A 22643-nucleotide genomic window follows, 5' to 3' on the forward strand; every position below is an offset into this window, starting at 1 on the left:
CCTTATTGAACAAGAGTTATCGACTCTACGTCAAGGAAACTTGTCAATAATGCAGTACTATGAGAAAATCGAGCGTAAGTTAACGCTCCTCATTAATAAAACTATAATGACACACGACAGCCCCTTAGCTTCCTCCCTTAACGACAAATACAGAACAGATGCACTGAGAGTATTTATTTCAGGCACGAAAAAACCCTTAAGTAACATTCTTTTTGCAGCACATCCAAATGACCTGCCATCAGCATTAGCCTTAGCTCAAGAAGTTGAGTCTAATCATGAACGTTTCCAATTCGCAAACAATTTTGCTAAAAGCTTAGAAGAAAGAGCTCATAGAAATGAATATCAGCATCAAAAAATCTTAGATCCAAACAATGAAAACGTGCAACTGGCTAAAAATCCATTTTTTGGCAGACAAAAAACACAAAATAGAAGACCATTTTCAAAACAGGATACACCCCAACCAATGGATATTGACAATTCATCTCGATTTAGGCAATCTATCCAACAACCAAATAGAAGTTTCTCTCATTATGTACCACCCCCTAATCAAATCATGAAAAGATCATATAATGGCACTGCACGGTATACGGGACCAAAGCAACAAAGGATAAATCATCTTTTACAAAATAAAACCACACTTGCTCAAGACGAATCTGAATATCAAATTACAGCCGAATTAGAGGCAAATGATATTACAAATAAAACTAATCAATATAATGAAGTAATTTTTTTTAGAAATTTCTCCCTGTTACCGTTTGTAGAGCGAACGATAGCAGGTAGAACCATAAAGCTTCTTATTGACACAGGAGCTTCAAAAAATTACATTAAACCTTTAACTGAACTAAATAACGTCACTGCAGTAAACGAATCTTTCTTAGTTAAGTCACTTCATGGCTTCAATTCCGTTAAAAAAAATGTCCTATGCATATTTTCAACACCATAACTACATTCTTTATACTCCCAAATCTGTCAACATTCGACGGAATAATAGGATTAGACCTGCTTAATGAAGTAGGTGCTACATTGGATTTCAAACATAAAGTATTAAAAACAGCATCCGGTTCAGAAATAATTCAGTTTTTAAAATCTTCTGACGTTAATTTTACAGAGGTCGAAAGCATAGAAGTTCCCAAACAAATTCAGCCAAAATTCAGAGAAATGATAACAAAAAGACAAGGAGTATTTGCTGACCCTAATAAGGCACTGCCTTACAATACCAATATTGTTGCCACCATCCGAACAGAAGACGAAGAAGCAGTATACTCTAGATTGTACCCTTACCCAATGGGAGTCTCTGACTTTGTAAATAGCGAAGTTAGTAACTTGTTGAGAAATAATATAATTAGGCCATCTAGAGCATCACCCTACAATAACCCAGTATGGGTAGTAGATAAAAAAGGATCAGACGAACAAGGAAACAAAAAAAAACGGCTAGTTATAGACTTTAGGAAGCTAAATTCCAAAACAATTGACGATAAATATCCCATACCAAATATAAGTGCAATTCTGTCGAATCTCGGAAAAGCCAAATATTTTACCACGCTAGACTTAAAATCTGGATTTCACCAGATATTACTTTTTGAAAAGGACAGAGAAAAAACCGCTTTTTCTGTAGCAAATGGGATATACGAATTTTGCAGACTTCCTTTTGGTTTGAAAAATGCTCCCAGCATTTTTCAAAGAGCTATAGACGATGTACTTAGGGAGCGAATAGGAAAATCATGCTACGTTTATGTAGATGATGTTATAATTTTTTCAGAGAACATGGAAGACCATGTAAGACATATAGCATGGGTATTAGATAAACTCTATACAGCCAATATGAGGGTTTCACGAGAAAAGTCGAATTTTTTCAAAGAAAAAGTCGAGTATCTTGGGTTCGTAGTCTCACGAGGAGGCATTACAACAAACCCAAGTAAAATAGAAGCTATTAGCCGATTTGAACAACCAACCACATTGTTTCAAGTTCGATCATTTTTGGGTATGGCAAGCTATTATAGATGCTTTATCAAAGACTTTGCATCTATAGCCAAACCATTAACAGAAATTCTGAAGGGTGATAACGGTAAAGTCAATCAAAAAAGATACCAGTAAGCCTCAATGAAAAACAACGACTAGTTTTTGACAAACTAAAAAATATTCTTATTTCGGAAGACGTCATGCTGCTCTATCCTGACTACCAAAAACCATTTGACTTAACAACAGATGCCTCATCTCTTGGCTTAGGAGCAGTTTTATCCCAAGCTGGGAAACCAATTACTATGATTTCTAGAACCCTTAGGGATAACGAACAAAATTTCGCAACAAATGAACGTGAGCTACTTGCTATAGTGTGGGCATTAAAAACCTTAAGAAACTATCTGTATGGCGTAAAAAATCTGAACATTTATACCGACCATCAGCCGCTTACGTTCGCAGTTTCGGATAAAAATCCAAACGCGAAAATAAAAAGATGGAAAGCCTTTATTGACGAACATAATACACAAATCTATTATAAGCCAGGAAAAGAAAATTTTGTTGCTGATGCTTTATCAAGGCAAAATTTACATGCTTTAGAAGAAGATGTACCATCTGATATGGCCACTGTACATAGCGAATTGTCGTTGACATCTGTCATTGACTCCACTGACAAACCAGTAAATTGCTTCCGGAATAAAATAATCATTGAAGAAACCTCAGTCTCCTCAACACAAACTATAATTATGTTTGGCCAAAAAACAAGGCATATCATAAATTTTTCAGACAGGAAGGGTCTGCTAGAAAAAGTAAAAGACGTAGTCAATAAGAATGTGGTTAACGCAATCGTGTGTGAATTACCAATCTTAGCACATATTCAAAGTAAACTCGTAGAGATTTTCCCGACAACAAAATTTTGGCACTCAAAAAAATTGGTCATAGACGTTATCGACAAGAATGAGCAAAAAGAGATAATAGTCGCCGAACACAATAGGGCCCACAGGGCAGCCCAAGAAAATAGCAAACAAATACTTCAGGACTATTATTTCCCAAAGATGACCCATCTGATAAATGAAATAGTTGTAAATTGCAAAATTTGTAATAGAGCAAAATATGTCCGACACCCGAAAAAACATATTATCGGCGAAACACCTATTCCTTCTCATGTAGGCGAAATACTCCATATTGACATATTTTCTACAGATAAAAAATATTTCTTAACTTGTATCGATAAATTTCCAAAATTCGCCATAGTACAACCTATAGCGTCGAGAACTATAATTGATATAGAACCATCAATTTTACAACTTATGAATTTCTATGCGCATACCAGAATTATATTTTGCGATAATGAGCCATCTTTAAATTCAGGGACAATAAAATCACTTCTGGAAAATAGTTTTAACGTTCAAATTATAAACTCTCCACCACTCCATAGTACATCAAATGGACAGGTAGAGAGATTTCATAGTCTTCTTCTTCTTTACTGGCGTAGACACCGCTTACGCGATTATAGCCGAGTCAACAACAGCGCGCCAGTCGTTTCTTCTCTTCGCTACGTGGCGCCAATTGGATATTCCAAGCGAAGCCAGGTCCTTCTCCACTTGGTCCTTCCAACGGAGTGGAGGTCTTCCTCTTCCTCTGCTTCCCCCGGTGGGTACAGCGTCGAATACTTTCAGAGCTGGAGTGTTTTCGTCCATTCGGACAACATGACCTAGCCAGTGTAGCCGCTGTCTTTTAATTCGCTGAACTATGTCAATGTCGCCGTATATCTCGTACAGCTCATCGTTCCATCGAATGCGATATTCGCCGTGGCCAACGCGCAAAGGACCATAAATCTTTCGCAGAATTTTTCTCTCGAAAACTCGCAACGTCGACTCATCCGCTGTTGACATCGTCCAAGCCTCTGCACCATATAGCAGGACGGGAATTATGAGAGACTTATAGAGTTTGGTTTTTGTTCGTCGAGAGAGGACTTTGCTTCTCAATTGCCTACTTAGTCCGAAGTAGCACCTGTTGGCAAGAGTTATCCTGCGTTGGATTTCAAAGCTGACATTGTTGGTGGTGTTTACGCTGATTCCAAGATAGACGAAATTATCTACAATTTCAAAGTTATGACTGTCAACAGTGACGTGAGTGCCAAGTCGCGAGTGCGACGACTGTTTGTTTGATGATAGGAGATATTTCGTCTTGCCCTCGTTCACTGCCAGACCCATTTGCGTTGCTTCCTTGTTCAGTCTGGAGAAAGCAGAACTAACGGCGCGGGTGTTGAGACCGATGATATCAATATCATCGGCATACGCCAGCAGCTGTACACTCTTATAAAAGATTGTACCTGCTCGATTAAGTTCTGCAGCTCGAACTATTTTCTCCAGCAGCAGATTGAAGAAATCGCACGATAGGGAGTCGCCTTGTCTGAAACCTCGTTTGGTATCGAACGGCACGGAGAGGTCCTTCCCGATCCTGACGGAGCTTTTGGTCCCGCTCAATGTCAGTTTACACAGCCGTATTAGTTTTGCGGGGATACCAAATTCAGACATTGCGGCATAAAGGCAGCTCCTTTTCGTACTGTCGAAAGCAGCTTTAAAATCGACGAAGAGGTGATGTGTGTCGATTCTCCTTTCGCGGGTCTTTTCCAAGATTTGGCGCATGGTGAATATCTGGTCGGTTGTTGATTTACCAGGTCTGAAGCCACACTGATAAGGTCCAATCAGTTTGTTGACGGTGGGCTTTAATCTTTCACACAATACGCTCGATAGAACCTTATACGCGATATTAAGGAGGCTAATCCCACGGTAGTTGGCGCAGATTGTGGGGTCTCCTTTTTTATGGATTGGGCAGAGCACACTTTAATTCCAATCGTTGGGCATGCTTTCGTCCGACCATATTTTACAAAGAAGCTGATGCATGCTCCTTATCAGTTCTTCGCCGCCGTGTTTGAATAGCTCGGCTGGCAATCCATCCGCCCCCGCCGCTTTGTTGTTCTTCAGGCGGGTAATTGCTATTCGAACTTCTTCTTGGTCGGGCAATGGAACGTCTTTTCCATCGTCATCGATTGGGGAATCGGGTTCGTCTTCTCCTGGCGTTGTGTGTTCACTGCCATTCAGCAGGCTGGAGAAGTGTTCCCTCCATAATTTAAGTATGCTCTGGGCATCGGTGACTAGATCACCTTGGGGGGTTCTACATGAGTATGCTCCGGTCTTGAAACCTTCTGTAAGCCGCCGCATCTTTTGGTAGAATTTTCGGGCATTACCCCTGTCGGCCAGCTTATCAAGCTCTTCGTACTCACGCATTTCGGCCTCTTTCTTTTTCTGTCTACAAATGCGTCTCGCTTCCCTCTTCAATTCTCGGTATCTATCCCATCCCGCACGTGTTGTGGTCGATCGTAACGTTGCGAGGTAGGCAGCCTGTTTTCTCTCCGCTGCGACACGGCACTCCTCGTCGTACCAGCTGTTCTTTTGCACCTTCCGAAAACCAATGGTTTCGGTTGCAGCTGTACGTAAGGAGTTTGAAATGCCGTCCCACAGTTCCCTTATACCGAGTTGTTGACGAGTGCTCTCAGAGAGCAGGAGTGCAAGCCGAGTAGAAAATCGCTCGGCTGTCTGTTGTGATTGCAGCTTCTCGACGTCGAATCTTCCTTGTGTTTGTTGGCGTGCGTTTTTTGCTGCACAGAGGCGGGTGCGAATCTTGGCTGCAACAAGATAGTGGTCCGAGTCGATGTTAGGACCTCGGAGCGCACGCACATCTAAAACACTGGAGACGTGTCTTCCGTCTATCACAACATGATCGATCTGGTTGGTGGTTTTTCGATCCGGAGACAGCCAGGTAGCTTGATGAATCTTCTTATGCTGGAATCTAGTACTACAGATAACCCTATTTCGGATTTCATAGTACCCTCGCGGAAATTGCTAGGTGCTTGAAACTTGAAAAAAACATTAATGACACAGTTGAATTAATACTTCAAGCAACAATTGAATACAATAACACCCCTATTCTGTGCACTTGACAAATTCAACATATTTCTAATTTGTTAAATTTTTAAATTTATCAAGCAGTTGGTATTCTGTTTCTGAAATAAAAAGCTCTTTTCTTTATAAGTTGTTAAGATGTCAAATGCTCTTGACAGCAGTGCTCGTTACGAATTAAATATCAGATTGTGCATCTTGTTGTGAAAATGGAAGATATTTTACTTTTGTTATTATTGTTAAGCGAAGATGAAAATTGTGAGAATAGGAATCGCGCACGGCATTTAAAAAGTTTACGCGACGATAGCAATCCATTTTCTTTGAGCGAGAATACCTTTGTGCAAAATTTTCGATTAACTCGTGAAATTTGCCGCCGCCTAATTGATGAACTGGCCCCACATGATAATCAGAAAACGTCACTACCTTTAACTGTAAGGGTTCTAGCAGCTTTGAACTTCTTTGGACACGGATCATATCAGAAATGTGTAGGTAACAACGTCAACTTGCCCATGAGTCAGTCATCCCTTTCGAGAAGTGTGCGAGCTGTAGCAAAACTTATTGTGAAGGTGAAGGGAGGAGAAATAAAGTTTCCCAGTTCAATAGAGGAAGAAACTTTTATAAAAACGGGGCAAGTATTATTGTAATACAAATAATAATATGCTAATTCATTTGAAATATATTCCAGATTTTTTACAAAATTTGGAATAAAAAGCACCATAGGAGCAATTGACTGCACGCATATTGCTATCATTGCTCCACCATCAAATAATGTCGAACGTCCTCTTAATTTATATTTAAATAGAAAAGGATTCTACAGTATCAATGTTGAAGCAGTAAGTTTTGTTTTTGCATGCACATACATATATGCCAATGCAAATTTTCAATGCATTGTTTTTTAGGTTTGCGATCACCGATTATGTTTCACATTTGTAAATGCTAAATTTCCGGGTGCAACACATGACTCTGGAATTTGGGCAACTTCTGACCTACGAGAACATCTCATTCGTCAGCATACTAACACGTCTGAACAACAACGGAGAGAATCTTGGCTTCTTGGCGATCAAGGTTATCCTCTAGAACCGTGGCTTTTAACACCAGTGGGAACACCTAATACCCATAAAGAGCAAAAATACAACAAATTACATGGTTCTGCAAGAAACTGCATAGAGAGAGCATTTGGTGTTTTAAAATCTCGCTTCAGATGTTTGTTGAAGCACCGAGTTCTACATTATTCACACGAAACTTCCGCTTTGTTTGTTAGTACTTGCGTTATATTGCATAATATAATGACGAAAGCAGGCATTACGTTCAACGAAATAGATGACGGGGTTGCAGAAGACTTTGATTCTCCAATTAATGATTATAACTCTTCACAGTACATGCGCGAAGGTGAAAGAACAAGATCAAGATATATATCAACTCTTTAGTTATATATATACAGAAGCCAATCCATATACTTATGTACATATATAAATGTTCTCACAATTCGACTATCGAAATACACTACTTACTTCCATTATTTATTTATCCTTTTTGTTAAAAGAAAACAAATTGAAATTTGCATTCCATTTTTTTTTATTCTATTATAAAACAAAAAACCAAACTTATTAAATTCAATAAATATTAATTAAATAAAAATATTACACATACGTTATTTCAATTTTAATTAAACTTATATATCATTATATTATTATATATATTATTTTACATTATTAGAAATCGATTTTATTAGTTCTGTTATAGAACTAGTTAGGCCTTGAATGGCTTGCATCATTTCACGATGCTCCCGTCGCCTCTCTTCCTCAGCAGCATTCCTTTTTGATATATCAGCTATCAAAGTGCTGATAAGCTTATTACGTGCCTTTCGTGATAGCACCGAAGTTGATGCATCCTTAAAAGAAAAAAACGTAATAAGAAATTGCAAAAAAAAGGTATATATTTTGTAATTATATCATAATGAAAACTTACCTGGTTTTCCAAGCTAAGATGCGTAGGTGGTGTCGATGGACTTGCTGGATGGTGTTCGGGATTTGGGGTTGCATCTACCTGACTGCATATCTGTAGAGGACTACCCATGGGTGAAGAAATTGCGCATTCATCACTTTGCTCAATTGGCTTTAAACCTAGGCTTTGCACATTTTGTACCCCATCTACAGCAGCCGAACCGAATGTAGACAAAGCCATTTCCTCAAAGTTCGTCATCGGTTTGGAACTTGGACCTCCACCTGTGAGCCTTTGGTTCATTTTCAACCGCCTTGCACGAGTGCGCAGTTGGCTTTTCCAAACGCCTAACGTCTACAAATTAACAAAATATAATAAATAAACGAAACATAAACTAAAATGTTACCTCTTTCCATTTTGCAGCACTTCGTGTTGGTCCTCTGCACGAATTAAGCTCATATGCCAGCTGCTGCCACAACTCCTTCATCTGTTGAGGCGTTTTTGGGCAATTTTTCCCCGTACCCATTTCTGGGTGTGCTTGGCAAAACGAAACATATGCCTCCAGTTGCTCGTGCGTAGCTCTATCGTGTTTGGGTTTACTACCAAATAAAAGTTAAATTATAAATTTTCTTAATAATTAAAATTTGAAAACTTACGTTGCAGAACAGTCCATTTTAACGAATAGAATTTTGATTTGAATAGAAATCAGCTGTTTTCTATTTACATTATTTTGTTCACCATACGTGTGGGGAAAGCTTTACGAATTGAAGCTTTTTCTTTTAACAAGATTGCCACAGAATACCAAAATATATCTCGCTTGATAAATATTTGAGTTAATTGTCAATATTTTATTAATTTGTCAAAAGCACAGAATAGGGGTGTAAGTCTGTACACTCTATAATAAATAAGAGACCAATCGACGTAATACACTCCCACCCACCGGATCTCGAAGCAGATATAAGAGAAAAAATAAAAAAGAGTCAAGAAATACAACTACGGACACATAATGAGACAAGACGTAACAGAACTTTTCAGGTAGGGGATAAAGTACTTATGAAAATAAATAAGAGGCTAGGCAACAAACTTACGCCTCTGTATGAAGAAGCTACAATAGAAGCCGACTTGGGAACAGTGGTTCTAATTAAAGGGAGAGAGGTCCATAAGGACAATTTAAGATAAGTCTAAATCCCACTTTCTATTCTAAACTATATTTTTCTATTAAGGCTACCGACCTTGCTGTTTTTCGTGACTGTAGCAACTGCAAAACTATCCGATTATACACACTCGGACTACATCCCACTAATCGATGGAAATGTAGTTATCTGGCAGCATTTTAAATATCTCAGACACTCATCTAATTTAACCATGTATTCAGAAATAGCTGGCGAAACAAGATTACTGATGAAACACTTTCCACAGTCGCATATGAAAAAAATTTTAGAATCTGATATAGGTCATATAGAAAGACTTTTAGAAACAGTTAACATTCACCATAGGCAAGCAAGGAGTATTAATATTCTAGGAACTGCTTTGAAAGTGGTTGCTGGAACTCCCGATTTTGATGATTTTGAAAAACTAAAATTCAATCAACAAAAGCTAATTGAGTCAATAGACAAGCAATAATAAATACTCGGATACAGGAACGAATTAACAAATTAACAAAACCGTAAATACTATCGTTAATTATGCAAAAGATAAAGAAATCGACACTGGTCACCTCTATGAAACATTACTCGCAAGGGATAGAACCTTAATCTCAGAACTTGAAACTCTATTGTTGTCAATTACACTCGCAAAGATTCGCGTTATTAACCCTCTTATTCTCGATTCTAAAGATATAGAAAACATGTTAAATGAGCACTCTACAGGTATGACAATAATAGATTTAATGGAAGTAGCATATGTCAATGTAATACTAGATCATAATTTCCTACATTTCATAATTAAATATCCTGAACCTAGCTTAGTTTGTAAAAAGATAACTCTTTTTCCTGTTGAACACAACGGCACAATTCTACATTTCGCTAAAGGCAACAACGTTGCAGATTGCGGCGATAAGATCCTGCCAATTGGAAACTGCGCCAATACATTAACTAAGACTTTCTGCAAGAAATTACCTTTCACCACTTGCGCTCAACAACTACACTCCGGTGGCACGGTACATTGCAATACTCGTCCCAGCCACCTAAAACCAGTGGAAGTAATAGACGACGGTATCATCATTTTAAATGATGTAACTGCTGTTATAAAAATGGACAACAGTTCCGGAAAAACCATCTATGGTACATTTCTGGTGACATTCGATGAAGAAGTCGAAATAAATGGGTCTCTATTCTCGAACATGAAGAATATTGTTAGACGACATCCCAGCTCAGCGACATCGGCGTTCTTGAATATCACTGGACACCAAGAAATTCTAAGTCTATCATACCTACAAAGGCTTAACATCAAGAATCTACAATACATTGGAGAAATAGATAAAAAACTGACAACAAGGCCCGCAACATTTAGCGTGGCTATCCTCCTCATCATAGCTATTGTATTTTCTATTTTGAAGGTGCTCCAAAAATTAAAAGAAAAGAGACGCGCATCTTCCCTAAAGATTGTTATTGACAGCCTGAGGAAGCCCGAGGACGGCCTACAACTAGAAGGGGAGGAGTTAACTCAAATAGCTCATCCACAGACGGAGAACTCACGCGTGGCTTGAGTTAACAAAATTCTTATCCCACGCTTGCCACTGCGTTGGTCGCTCGATATTATTAATAGTACAACAGAAGATATTGAGAAGATAAGGAAATTCGTTATCTCACGTCAGCCACTGCATTGGTCGCCTGATGCTATTAATAGTGTAACAATACAAAGCCACGTAGCTAATAGTAAACATAGGCTCTAGATATACTTTTCTTTAGATTTAAGTTTTAGTTATAAATTGTAGCTCATAAGGTGCGGCAGTAGTCCACCAAATTATTATAAAATAAATAATTAAAAAAATAATAAATGTTTAACTTATTTAACTTATACATATATGTAAGGTCAAATAGGACCAAAGTTTATTAATACAAATGACTTTTCGTAATTTGATTTGTATGCGTTTTGTGCTTTTAAAATTTGCTTTCGGGCCTCTTGTTAAATCTTGTTGCGTTCATCTTGCATACCTTCTAGTACCTCTTCTTGCAGTATCTTTAGCAACTCGCTATCTGTTTCGTTGCGCATCTTCACACTGAACACAATTTCAAATGGTGTAAATTTTGTCGAATCATGAATGTAAGAATTAATGGCCCGCTGTACTTGTGACGTGTACTTATACCACTTGTCCGGTTCTGTTGCTGACATCTTCGCTAAAATGGAAAGAATTGACTCTCCCAATCTGACCGTTACCCCTTGGTACACCCGCTGTTATCTCGACATGCTCGATTTTATATTTGCTACGAAATTCTTTAAACATTTTGGAAGTATAAGCTGTACCCTTATCGCTTATTATACGCTGCGGACTGTCGCATGACTGCCCATGACTCAAGGTGTCTTACAACTTCTTGTGTTTCTGTAGTTTTAGTAGGATATATCCAAGTATATTTGGAAAAACCATCCACGACAGCAAAAATATATTTGTAGCTCTTTGATGTCGCATCCAATGTACCCAAATGTGGAATATCACCTTTGTCGATGCAATGTAGAAAATCATCTTTTTTACCCAGCTTCTGGTTATGCATTATGCATTCTATACAGTTTTTGATAGTCTGCTGAACTTTCTTTTCGAGATGTGGGATAAAATAGTTCTGCCGTATAGCATGTATGGTTTTTTTACACCCCATATGCCCAAATCTGTGCGTCTCCTTTATTATTTCGCCCTCCATCTTCTTCGGAACCGCCAATAAATCTTGCCCGTCAACTTGCTTGTAGATTAACTTGTTTTTTATTTTATAATCGCCGTACTGCTTTGTTTTTAGGATCTCTGCTACAGCTGCCGAATGTTCATCTTTCGTCTGGGCCCTTAAGATCTGAGCTTGAACCTCTGACGTTACTGTCATCACCGGAAATCGACTTAAGCTGTCCACGTGTTTCATCCTGCTTCCGGCGCGATGCTCTATGTTAAATGAAAAGTCCTGAAGATACATCAGCCATTGCACCACTTCACGTGGCATATCTTTTTTTCCGTTTGTCTGCTTGAAAGCCGCACAATCTGTCACCAAGGTGAATTCTGTGCCCATCAGGTAGTGACGCTACTTCTTGGATGCTAAATAAGCTGCTTTAACTTCAAGGAAATAGCTGTGTAATTTTTCCTCTTGTGGGGAAGTCTTTTTACTCCAATAGAAAACAGGATGCCACTTTCCGTCATGCTGCTGCAAAAGTGTTGCACCAAAGCCATGTTTCGATGCATGGACATGTAACTGCGTATTAGCATTCTGCTTGTATATTTGTAAAACTGGTTCTGACGTGAGTGCCGACTTCAGGTAATTGATCGCTCTAACCTCTGTCTCTCCAATCTGAAATACTGATTCTCTTTTGAGCAGTTCTGTTAATGGTCTGGCATGTTTAGGGTAGTCTCGTATAAATTTTCGAAAATATCCGGTTAAACCCAAGAACGCCTGTAAATCTCGTACGTTTTTGGTGTCGGAAAGTTTTTGACTGCTTTAACTTTACCTTGCCCAGGCCAGACACGCCCGTCTTCAACCTCGTGTCCAAGAAAAAGAATTCGATTTTTTAGAAATTGGCACTTTGACCACTTAATTTCTAGCCCATACTGCTGCGCTTGTTGTAACACCCGTTGCATATTGCTTAAACATTGTTCTTCTGTACACCCAAAAATTACGATGTCATCTACATACATTTCCATTATACCTTCGTTTATTAATTTTTGGAAAATATAGTTAACGTGGCGTACAAAGACGGCGGGAGAGTTGCAAAAACCAAATGGAGCTCTGTTAAATTCATAGAGTCCTTCTTTCGTTACAAACGTTGTACATTTTCGACAACGTTCTTCGACTTCGACGTGGAAGAAACCATTTGAAAGGTCTATGACGGTAAAATATTTTGCGGCTTGTATTTTTTCAAGTACTTCTTCAACAATTGGTACTGGAAACCTATCTTTTAACACCATTGTATTTAGTTTACGAAAGTCTACGCATAATCTGTAGCGACCATCTTTTTTCTTCGCCAATACCACCTTGCTAGCGACCTCTGAGCACGACTCACGTATAATGCCTTTCTGCAACCATTCATCTACTTGTTCCTTTACAAATTTTCTCTCCGCTATTGACAAACGAGTAGGAGACTCACGAAAGACGATATCATTATTTTTGGAACAATATTCAACTTAATTGGACAGTTCAACTGAAAAACTTATAGTTTTTAATTAACTGTTCGACAACCTTCTACAACCTGCTACTCACAAAATAAACATTACAAGCACTTGTGTTATCTTCAATCTGACGAAAGCAATACCCATTGATGTCCATTGTTACAACAAATTTTTTTAAAAAATCGTACCCAATGATTACGTCAACATTGATTTTACTATCTGTGATTACTAAAAAGGTGTGCTGCGTACATAACCCGTCGACTATGACTTGCGCTACAAATTCACGCACCACATCTGCGGTGACATTACCTAAACCATATAGTGTAGCGAAACTTTTCTGCAATTTACATGTGCTAAATCTTTGCTCATACACACCTATACGTATTAACGACACGTCTGCACCAGTGTCTACCAAACAGCACAAGTTTTCGTTATTAATTGTCAACTGCTTCATTCGCTTTTTTTAAATACAATGTTGATGTTACGCCTATACTCGGGATATATGCTTTGATTAATTTTTTATAACTTCGTGCGCTATATAAGGGATATTTAAGATCATTTCGCACTTCGACACCATCAGCTATGTACGAAATTACTGATTCCTCTTCTACATTACCTACCGCTGCTATTTTACGCATCTGAAGAACGTACTCATGAAATTTCTCTGATGCAAGTTTTCGACGTTGCCTTAGCTGTTTATGTACATACCTCCGCGCTGCTTGGTGTTTTCTCGAACTCCTCCAGTAATGCAATACACAATGACTCATAGCTGGATACTGTAACAGTTTCTAAAAACAATGCTGCTGTCCCTCTCATTTTGTTACGTGCGTTGACATACTTTTGCTTGGGTGTCAAATCATAAGCCTCAGCATTTTCGTCGAAATTAGCAATCCACTGTCTAATTGGAATAGATTCCCCATCAAAACACGGTATAATTTTCGCGAACGCCTCGATTGACACATTATTTTTGTTTGTGTCACTCTGCTTCAATGTTTCCACAAATAATTTGAATAATTCTCCAACGTCGTTACCACCGGCCATGTTTCTTGCTTCTTCTTTTTTCTTCTCTCCTTCTTCGTCGAACTCTACGTTGCTCTGTTTTTGTTCGAAGAACTCAACTTCGTTGACTGCTGCTCTGTTCTCACTGCTGTGCTCTGCTTTTTTTTCGCTGCTTACTTCGACAGCAACCGCTTCGTTCTTCGAACTTTCTGCTCCGTTCTTCTGCGTTTTTTTGGCTGCTGTGAATTTACTCGGCTTTTTATTTGAATGCAACATTCCGCGCTCCGTTTTTGCTCTTCGGTTGAGCCCCCATGTAAGGTCAAATAGGACCAAAGTTTATTAATACAAATGAGTTTTAATACATAAAACTTGATACAAAAAAGAAATTAAATTATACAAAGTTGAACCTCAGTCTTTGAAAGCCAAATTCACACTGTGTTGCTGTCGGTTCTTTGCGTTCTCTCTTCCTCACCTCTTCCTGTCCTGCTGTCCTCTATTGACCAGCGTTGCCACCTTACATATATATCTTCTCTCTTAACTAAGCTATGCAATTAAGTCCAAAAATAGCGACTGGAAGTTGAGTATTTTATAAAAAACTAACAATGGAGATATATTACTGGTTTCAGAAACCGCTAAGGTCTATTTTAAAATTAACGAATTCGATCTTATTAACTCAAATCATCCCGACGGTAAAGCATACGGTGGTTCGGCAATTCTTATAAAATCTTCACTAAAACACATTGTTTTAGAGACAGTTTCAGTACCAACAATTCAAGCAGCTTCATTGAAAATCGAGAACTGCAGTGGGGCAATTGTTATACCTTCTTTATACCTCCTACCTCGTTTCAATATAAGCAAAGAAACTTTTAAATCGTTTTTTGACAAAATGGGTCCCACATTATTAACCGGAGGAGATTTCAATGCCAAACGTGGTGGGGTTCATGCCTTACGAGTCCCAAAGGCTGCGAACTATACAAGTGCGTTTCTCAAAAAACTTAAATGTTTTATCTGCTGACAGACCCACATACTGGACCACCGAGCCCAACAAAATTCCTGATCTAATTGACTTCACAATTTATACCAGCATAAACCCACATCATCTAGAAATTTCCAATAATGAATATATGAACTCAGATCATTCCGCTATCATTATCAATATGAATATACCTGTTGTTGTCACATCGCGAAAGCAGCGTATTTTGAGTAAAAAATACAACATACGATTTTTCCAAACTTGGCTGGAGTTCCACGTAAACCTAAACATGGAAATAACAACAAAACGGGACTTAGGTGACACTGTGGAAAACTTCACCCAAAAAATACATCAAGCCGCTTCGTTAGCTTCTCCTCTTTATTTATCTAAGCAATACTGTACAGACAATGTGCCATATTCAGATGAAGTAGCGAAGATGGTACAAAATGAAAGACGACTTCGAAGGATCTGGCAGAATAGCAGAAATCCGGTTGACAAAACCAGGCTAAACAAAGCAATTAAAAAATTAAAATCCAAGTTGGCAGACATGAAAGAAGAATCTATTGCAGAATTTCTTAAGAATGACATATACGAAGTCAAAGCAGGTGTTCCGCAAGGTAGCGTGCTTGGCCCAATACTGTATGACATGCCAATAATAAACGAGGAAAATATAACTGTTGCCACATATGCAGACGACACCGCCATTCTTGCATCTGCTTACTCTGTAAACGAAGCATCTAAAACTGTTCAAAAACAACTGAACGCAGTAGAATTCTGGCTTCGAAATTGGAACATTATCGTAAATGAAACAAAATCATCGCATGTTACCTGCACCATAAAAGGCTCAGCGTCAATCTCAATCAAACAATTATTCCAGAATGCACTAGCTCTAAGTACCTCAGGATGGCCTTAGACCAGTGTCGGCCAATGCAATAGTATGTAGCTTTCACTTGTGTGCGTAAAGCGTTGCTGCAAACTGTGTTGGCAGAAAAGTACACTGAATAAATAATGAGTGTTTGAAAAATATATCAAACTATAACTATATATCAAATAATGTCTACATAATGAATAACGTGTAAGATGTGCAATCACTTTATTACAAATGAGGCAATGGGCTCCTCCCTCCATATTTTCAACAAAAAAAAAATTTGTCTCCCATTCAATTTTAAACATTTTTTATAAATTACGCAAGGGGGTATTTTCTGGCAGTGTAAAAAATTAAACTAGCTTCGCCATATGCTGCTGCCGAACCAAGCTATTCGTAGATATACGAGCAGTTTACTGGCTCTTTCGTTTTTTCTGAAGCTAGCAGAAGAGTATACGTGTGAGTATACGTGTTTGACGTCGCAGCAACTAGCCTATGCCCCGGGCATAGGAAAAATGCATTTTGGCCGACACTGCCTTAGACAGAAGACTAACATGGCAGCGAGATAAGCTAAAAATAAAGACGAGAAAAATAAGGTTGATTGTAAACGCTCCATGGTACATCAAAAATATTAACTTAGAACCTTGAACCTTGTACATACAGTGGCTCAAACGCAAACTGGGACACCGCTCTGTGCTACAAAAAAGGCCTCCAATTTAGATAAAAACGAAAAGTTTTTTTTAATAAAAAGTAAGCTATACATATTTTGAACTTATGTTAGCTAGTAATTCCTAGTAAACTTGGTAACCCTTGCCCAACTTCATAGGAACTAGGCCAAAAAAAACATACACCCATACACCCATTGTCAAATGCAAAATGTGACATCGCTATTTTTTGGAACTGAAATAAGTTCTGCGTTTTAATTTTAATAAATACTCATTGTATATTCATCGTGTTTTATATTTAAGTGTTTTGTGAAATGGCTCCGCGCGGAAAGCAGACAAGTTTCGAAGAGCGGCAAGAAATTGTGAAACTTCATTCTGAAGGGCTATCAATTCTCGACATTTTCAAAAAAAATGGAAAACCCCGATCCACAGTGCAGAATATTGTGAGGCGATATATCAAGGAGTTTCGTTAGGCCAACTAAAGCATGGAAGGTCAAGGAAAGAAACTTGATTCATATTGTTACAAAAAGTAGTATTAAGTTGTATTTGTATTACTATATGCATCCCTGATTATGAACAATAGCTGTAGGTATATGGAATAGCATTTGTCTTGTTGTAGACATCTGGCGCCACACTGTCTGCTCGTCTAGTTAAACAATTGCTGAGTCTGGCGCCGCGACTGTCTGCTTGCGTCTGGCGCCGTATAGCCGTATGTTCTGGTAATTTCCAGACGCGATATTCTAGAAGGACACGTCGGCATCAGCGAGAAGTGCGTGGCTATAGCCGTATGTTCTGGTAATTTCCAGACGCGATATTCTAGAAGGACACGTCGGCATCAGCGAGAAGTGCGTGGCTATATAAGCCGTGGCAGCGCCAACGTAATCATTCAGTGCTAAGAGTAAACTGCTATAGTGTAGACGAGTTGTGAAATAAAGAGTTGTTGAATTAAATTAAACAGTGTTGATTTTATTTGTCAATCCAGAGATACGAACCTAACAAAGTAAACTAGCAAGAGTAAATTCGTAACAATTGGTGTCAGAAGTGGGATTGTCAAATAATCCAAATTCAAGATGGTTAAATTCGGAGAATTGAGAATTCAGCAATTAAAAAAAGAACTGGAGGAGCGTAATTTGCCGATAAGCGGGCAAAAGGCGGATCTGCAGGCACGATTACGTGAAGCAATGGAAGCGGATGGAATTAATGTGGACGAGTTCGAATTTAATGGGCCAGAAACTTCTACAAAGGTAGAAGAAAAAGTAGAAGAACAACGAACATCATCAAGTGCAGACACGAACATGCTGTTAGTGGCTATTAAGCAAATAATAGCTGAAAATACATCACAAATAGCAGAAAATGCAGTGCAAACAGAAAATCGTCTGGCACAGCAAATAGCTGAAAATATATCACAAATAACAGAAAATGTAGTGCAAACAGAAAATCGTTTGGCACAGCAAATGACGCAAATAGCTGAAAATACATCACAGTTAGAGTCTCGCCTTACACAACAGATTACGGAAAATACTACACAACTACAAAAACAAGTGCAAGAGAAATTTTCAAAATTTGAAGACGAATTAAGCACTTTAAAAAATGGCGAAGAAAATTTAAAATCAGAAGTTCTGCAATTAAGTAATCGTGTGCGAGAACTGCAACTACATGGCCCTGCACCATCAACAAATAATCAAAGATTGAAGGCACCCACATTCGATGGAAGTATTCCATTTCAAATTTTCAAACTTCAGTTTGAAAAGACAGCAACGGCCAATAACTGGAATGCAGCGGACAAAGTGGCGTCCTTGTTTGTATCATTGAAAGGACCGGCAGCAGAAATCCTTCAGACTATTCCAGACTGTGAACGGGACAACTATGAGGCATTGATGAGTGCGATAGAAAGACGTTATGGTAGTGAGCACCGGAAACAAATATACCAGATCGAACTGCAAAATAGGGGTCAGAAGATGAACGAGTCATTGCAAGAGTTCGCAACTGAAATCGAACGACTGGCTCATTTGGCAAATGCAGATGCACCTGTGGATTACATTGAGAGGGTAAAAATTCAATGTTTCATAAATGGAATTCGTGATGTGGACACCAAACGCGCCACATATGCAATGCCAAAAAGAACGTTTGCTGAAACGGTTTCGCACGCCCTCACACAGGAAACAGCTTCCCTACTAAGTAAACCAGCACCCAAAGTACAAAGGGTTGAAATGGAACAACCGGCGCTGATGGAGGAAATATTGAAGACTCTGAAGACAATTGCTGCACCGCGAGTAAATACAACAGGCAGATGTTTCAACTGTGGAAAAGCGGGTCACTTTGCCCGAAATTGCAATATAAAAGTAAACCCATCAAAACGGAAACAACCAACAGATAACGAGGACGGAGCATCCACATCTCACAAGTCGTTAAACTAAAACGGAACAGTTCAAAGGGGCGTGAGCTGGTTCCCACAACTATTTGCCCCACCATCTCGATATCACAAATAGGTCGCCATGACAACAATCTTACTATCAACGGCATCGTAAATGGACGACTGTCAACGCTTACTTTGGATACTGGTGCCACACATTCAATTATCCGACCGGATGTGGTAAGAGGAACGGTTGAACCATTAGTCGGTTGCAAGCTTCGAACGGCCACCGGGGAGGAAGCAGCTGTCGCGGGAAAAGTGTTTTGCAAAGTGATGATTGGTACCCTGGAAGTTAATCACACCTTCATCGTAGCAGAAATCACGGATGAAATTATAATGGGAGTAGATTTCATGATTGATCACGGGGTTACTTTGGATTTAAACAAGCAAATGCTGTTTTGCCAGAACATGGAGATGCCTATAAACACCGGATATGTGACCAACGTTGAAAGTAAGAGGGTGATTGTTGATGATAATCAGAGTATTCCACCAAAATCTGAGGCGATTGTATGGGCTAAAGTGAATGGAGGAGGTGGGACTGAAGAGTTGTGGATTGTGGAACCAACAAAAATAGATACACCCATATTGGTAGGAAGAACGCTTGTGAAAACTAGAGAAGACGCCACCATTCCGGTCAGAGTAGTGAATGAATTCAACACGCCTATAAGGCTGAAGAAAGGAGCAGTAATTGGACAGTGCCAGAATATAAGTGCAATAGCACGATGCGAACGGTCAGAACAAAAGCCTACTATTGAGCCACAGCAGATAAGTCCTACATTCTTAAATAATTTACTGAACGAACTGCATGGAAATGAAAAATTAAAAGCAGAAAAACTATTACAAAAATACGCATCCATATTTGCAAACGAAGGAAACACAGGAAGAACCGGCATTGTCAAACATCGCATAAATACTGGAGACGCTAAACCAATCCGACAAGCTCCGCGTAGGGTTCCACTAGCAAAACGTGAGGATGCTAACAAAATTATTGAAGACATGCACAAAAACGGTGTAATCGAACCTTCAATAAGTCCATGGAGCTCACCTATCGTCTTAGTTAAAAAGAAAGATGGTAGCACCCGTTTCTGCGTAGATTATAGGAAGTTGAATGATGTCACAAAGAAAGACAGTTATCCTCTACCAAGAATCGACGATACATTAGACACCTTGTCTGGAGCGAAATGGTTTTCTACATTAGATCTACAAAGTGGATATTGGCAAGTCGAGATTGATGAATGTGACCGTGAAAAGACCGCTTTCAGTATGGGCGACGGGTTATGGGAATTCTCTGTGATGCCATTTGGGTTATGTAATGCGCCTGCAACGTTCGAGCGACTGATGGAACATGTGTTAAAAGGACTCAACTGGAAGACATGTTTGGTGTATCTTGATGACATTATCATCATGGGAAAAAGTTTTGATGATCATCTGAAAAATCTAGAGGAAGTCTTTCAGCGAATAGCATCAGCCGGATTACGCTTGAATCCCAAAAAGTGTTCATTATGGAAGAAGCAGGTCACATATCTCGGACATAAAGTGTCAACTGAGGGAATTCACACCGAGGAAGGAAAAATAAAAGCAGTGAAAGATTGGCCTCGACCCACCAACATTCATGAACTCCGCAGCTTCCTCGGCTTATGCACGTATTACCGCCGTTTCGTACCTGGATTTGCGAACGTGGCTAGAAGTTTACATGATTTAACAAAGAAGAATCGCCCGTTTGTATGGCAGTTGGAACAAGAAAAAGCGTTTGAGCAGCTTAAGGAACTACTTTGTACGGCGCCGATGTTAGCTTATCCAATACCTGGAAAGAAATTCATCCTGGATACAGATGCGAGCGCTTATGGAATTGGAGGTGTCCTGTCTCAGCTCATCGACGGACAAGAAAGAGTAATTGGGTATTACAGCAGAGTGCTCGGGAAACCAGAGAAAAACTACTGTGTGACGCGAAAAGAACTACTAGCTGTGGTGGAATGTGTAAAACATTTCCACAAGTATTTGTATGGACAACGATTCTTGCTGAGGACTGATCATGCAGCATTAAAATGGTTATTACAGTTTAAGAATCCGGAAGGCCAAATTGCACGATGGATCGAAAGATTACAGAATTACGACTTCGAAACGGAACATCGAAAGGGGATTCACCACAAAAATGCGGATGCATTATCACGTCGCCCTTGTCCACTGGAATGTAAACATTGCTCCAAATCAGAAGGAAAAGAAGGTATAATCGACGTGCGATTACTGAATATAGAACCTGAAGATGATTGGACTCCTCACCGCATCAGAATCAATCAGCTGGAGGACCCTGATCTTGCAAAGCTGGTAATGGCCAAAGAAAATGGGGTACGACCACCAAAGGAACAAATAAGTAGCGAGAGTCCAACTGCAAAAGCATATTGGGCCCAATGGAACAGCATAAACCTCGTTAATGGATACCTTCATCGTACCTGGGAAAGCGAAGATGGCAAACATTCTCGTCTGCTGATCATAGTACCGAAGTCCATGATCCCAAAAGTATTGAAAGAATATCACAATGGACCTAGTGGAGGGCACCTTGGAATAACAAAAACTATAGAGAAGATTAAACAATGGTTCTACTGGATCGGTTGTCGAGATTCCATAGCAGAATGGATAAGTAATTGCGTAGAGTGCATGGCAGCTAAAGGTCCTAAAGCCAAAAGTCGCGGTAGGCTACAACAGCACAACGTGGGATCACCATTTGAACGAGTCGCAATGGATATTGCAGGTCCGTTCCCAACCAGTACGGCCGGAAACAAATATCTACTGGTTGTCATGGACTATTTCAGTAAATGGCCAGAAGTATATGCCTTACCAAACCAGGAAGCGAAGACAGTAGCCGAAGCGTTTGTAGAAAATTGGATAACAAGGTTCGGAGTGCCCGTCGAATTACACTCAGATCAAGGCAGGAATTTCGAATCTTCCATTTTCCAAGAAGTCTGTACATTATTGGGCATCCACAAGACACGGACAACAGCGTTACACCCACAATCAGATGGGATGGTAGAGAGATTCAATCGAACGCTCGAAGAACATCTGCGGAAAATCGTCGATAAAGATCAACGGAATTGGGACAAGTGCATCCAGATGTTCCTGCTGGCGTATCGTTCAGCGAAGCACGAGACAACTGGTTACACGCCAGCAAAGATTATTTTCGGATCTGATCTGCGACTCCCTGCTGATCTTAAGTTTGGAACGAATCCTACAGCTGTAAGAAATGATGGAGATTATTGTTCTGCCTTAAAGGAAGAAATGAATGAATTGCATCTAATGGTAAGACAGCATACGCATCTGATGAGCAATAAGATGAAGGACCGGTTCGATCAAGCGGCAAATTCAAAAGGTTTTGAAGAAGGTGATCTGGTCCTGTTGTACAATCCACTTCGAAAGAAAGGCTTGTCCCCGAAATTGCAGACAGCCTGGGAAGGACCCTATATGGTGATGAAACGACTTAATGACGTGGTATACCGCATACAAAGAAATGGGAAAGCACGATGTAAAATGAAAGTAGTACATTTGGAGAGGCTTGCCCCATTTGGTTCAAGA

General features: G+C 39.4%; 2 protein-coding genes across 2 annotated transcripts in view; one reads left to right on the forward strand and one right to left on the reverse strand.

Moving 5' to 3' along the window:
* The window catches only part of LOC125775367 (uncharacterized), a 915975-nt gene that overhangs the window by 180761 nt on the left and 712571 nt on the right, over nucleotides 1-22643 (forward strand). The gene's annotated exons all lie outside the window — the stretch shown is intronic.
* LOC125775532 (uncharacterized) lies at nucleotides 7606-8619 on the reverse strand. The gene is made up of 3 exons (XM_049446189.1): nucleotides 8269-8619; nucleotides 7890-8216; nucleotides 7606-7812 (listed from the first exon to the last, which is right to left on the reverse strand). The coding sequence occupies exons 1-3, from the start codon at nucleotides 8386-8388 to the stop codon at nucleotides 7621-7623; spliced, it is 639 nt and encodes a 212-aa protein (XP_049302146.1). The 5' UTR covers nucleotides 8389-8619; the 3' UTR covers nucleotides 7606-7620.

Source organism: Bactrocera dorsalis, chromosome 1 (assembly GCF_023373825.1).
Source record: "Bactrocera dorsalis isolate Fly_Bdor chromosome 1, ASM2337382v1, whole genome shotgun sequence".
NCBI classification, from domain to species: Eukaryota; Metazoa; Arthropoda; class Insecta; order Diptera; family Tephritidae; genus Bactrocera; species Bactrocera dorsalis.

Bases quoted from the DNA above. Each gene is read 5' to 3' on its own strand.
- LOC125775532 (XM_049446189.1), bottom strand. From the start codon at position 8,388: ATGGGTACGGGGAAAAATTGCCCAAAAACGCCTCAACAGATGAAGGAG. The intron at 8,217-8,268 runs GTAACATTTTAG...GTTAATTTGTAG, and splicing joins GTGCTGCAAAATGGAAAGAG to ACGTTAGGCGTTTGGAAAAG. The intron at 7,813-7,889 runs GTAAGTTTTCAT...TTTTCTTTTAAG, and splicing joins ATCTTAGCTTGGAAAACCAG to GATGCATCAACTTCGGTGCT.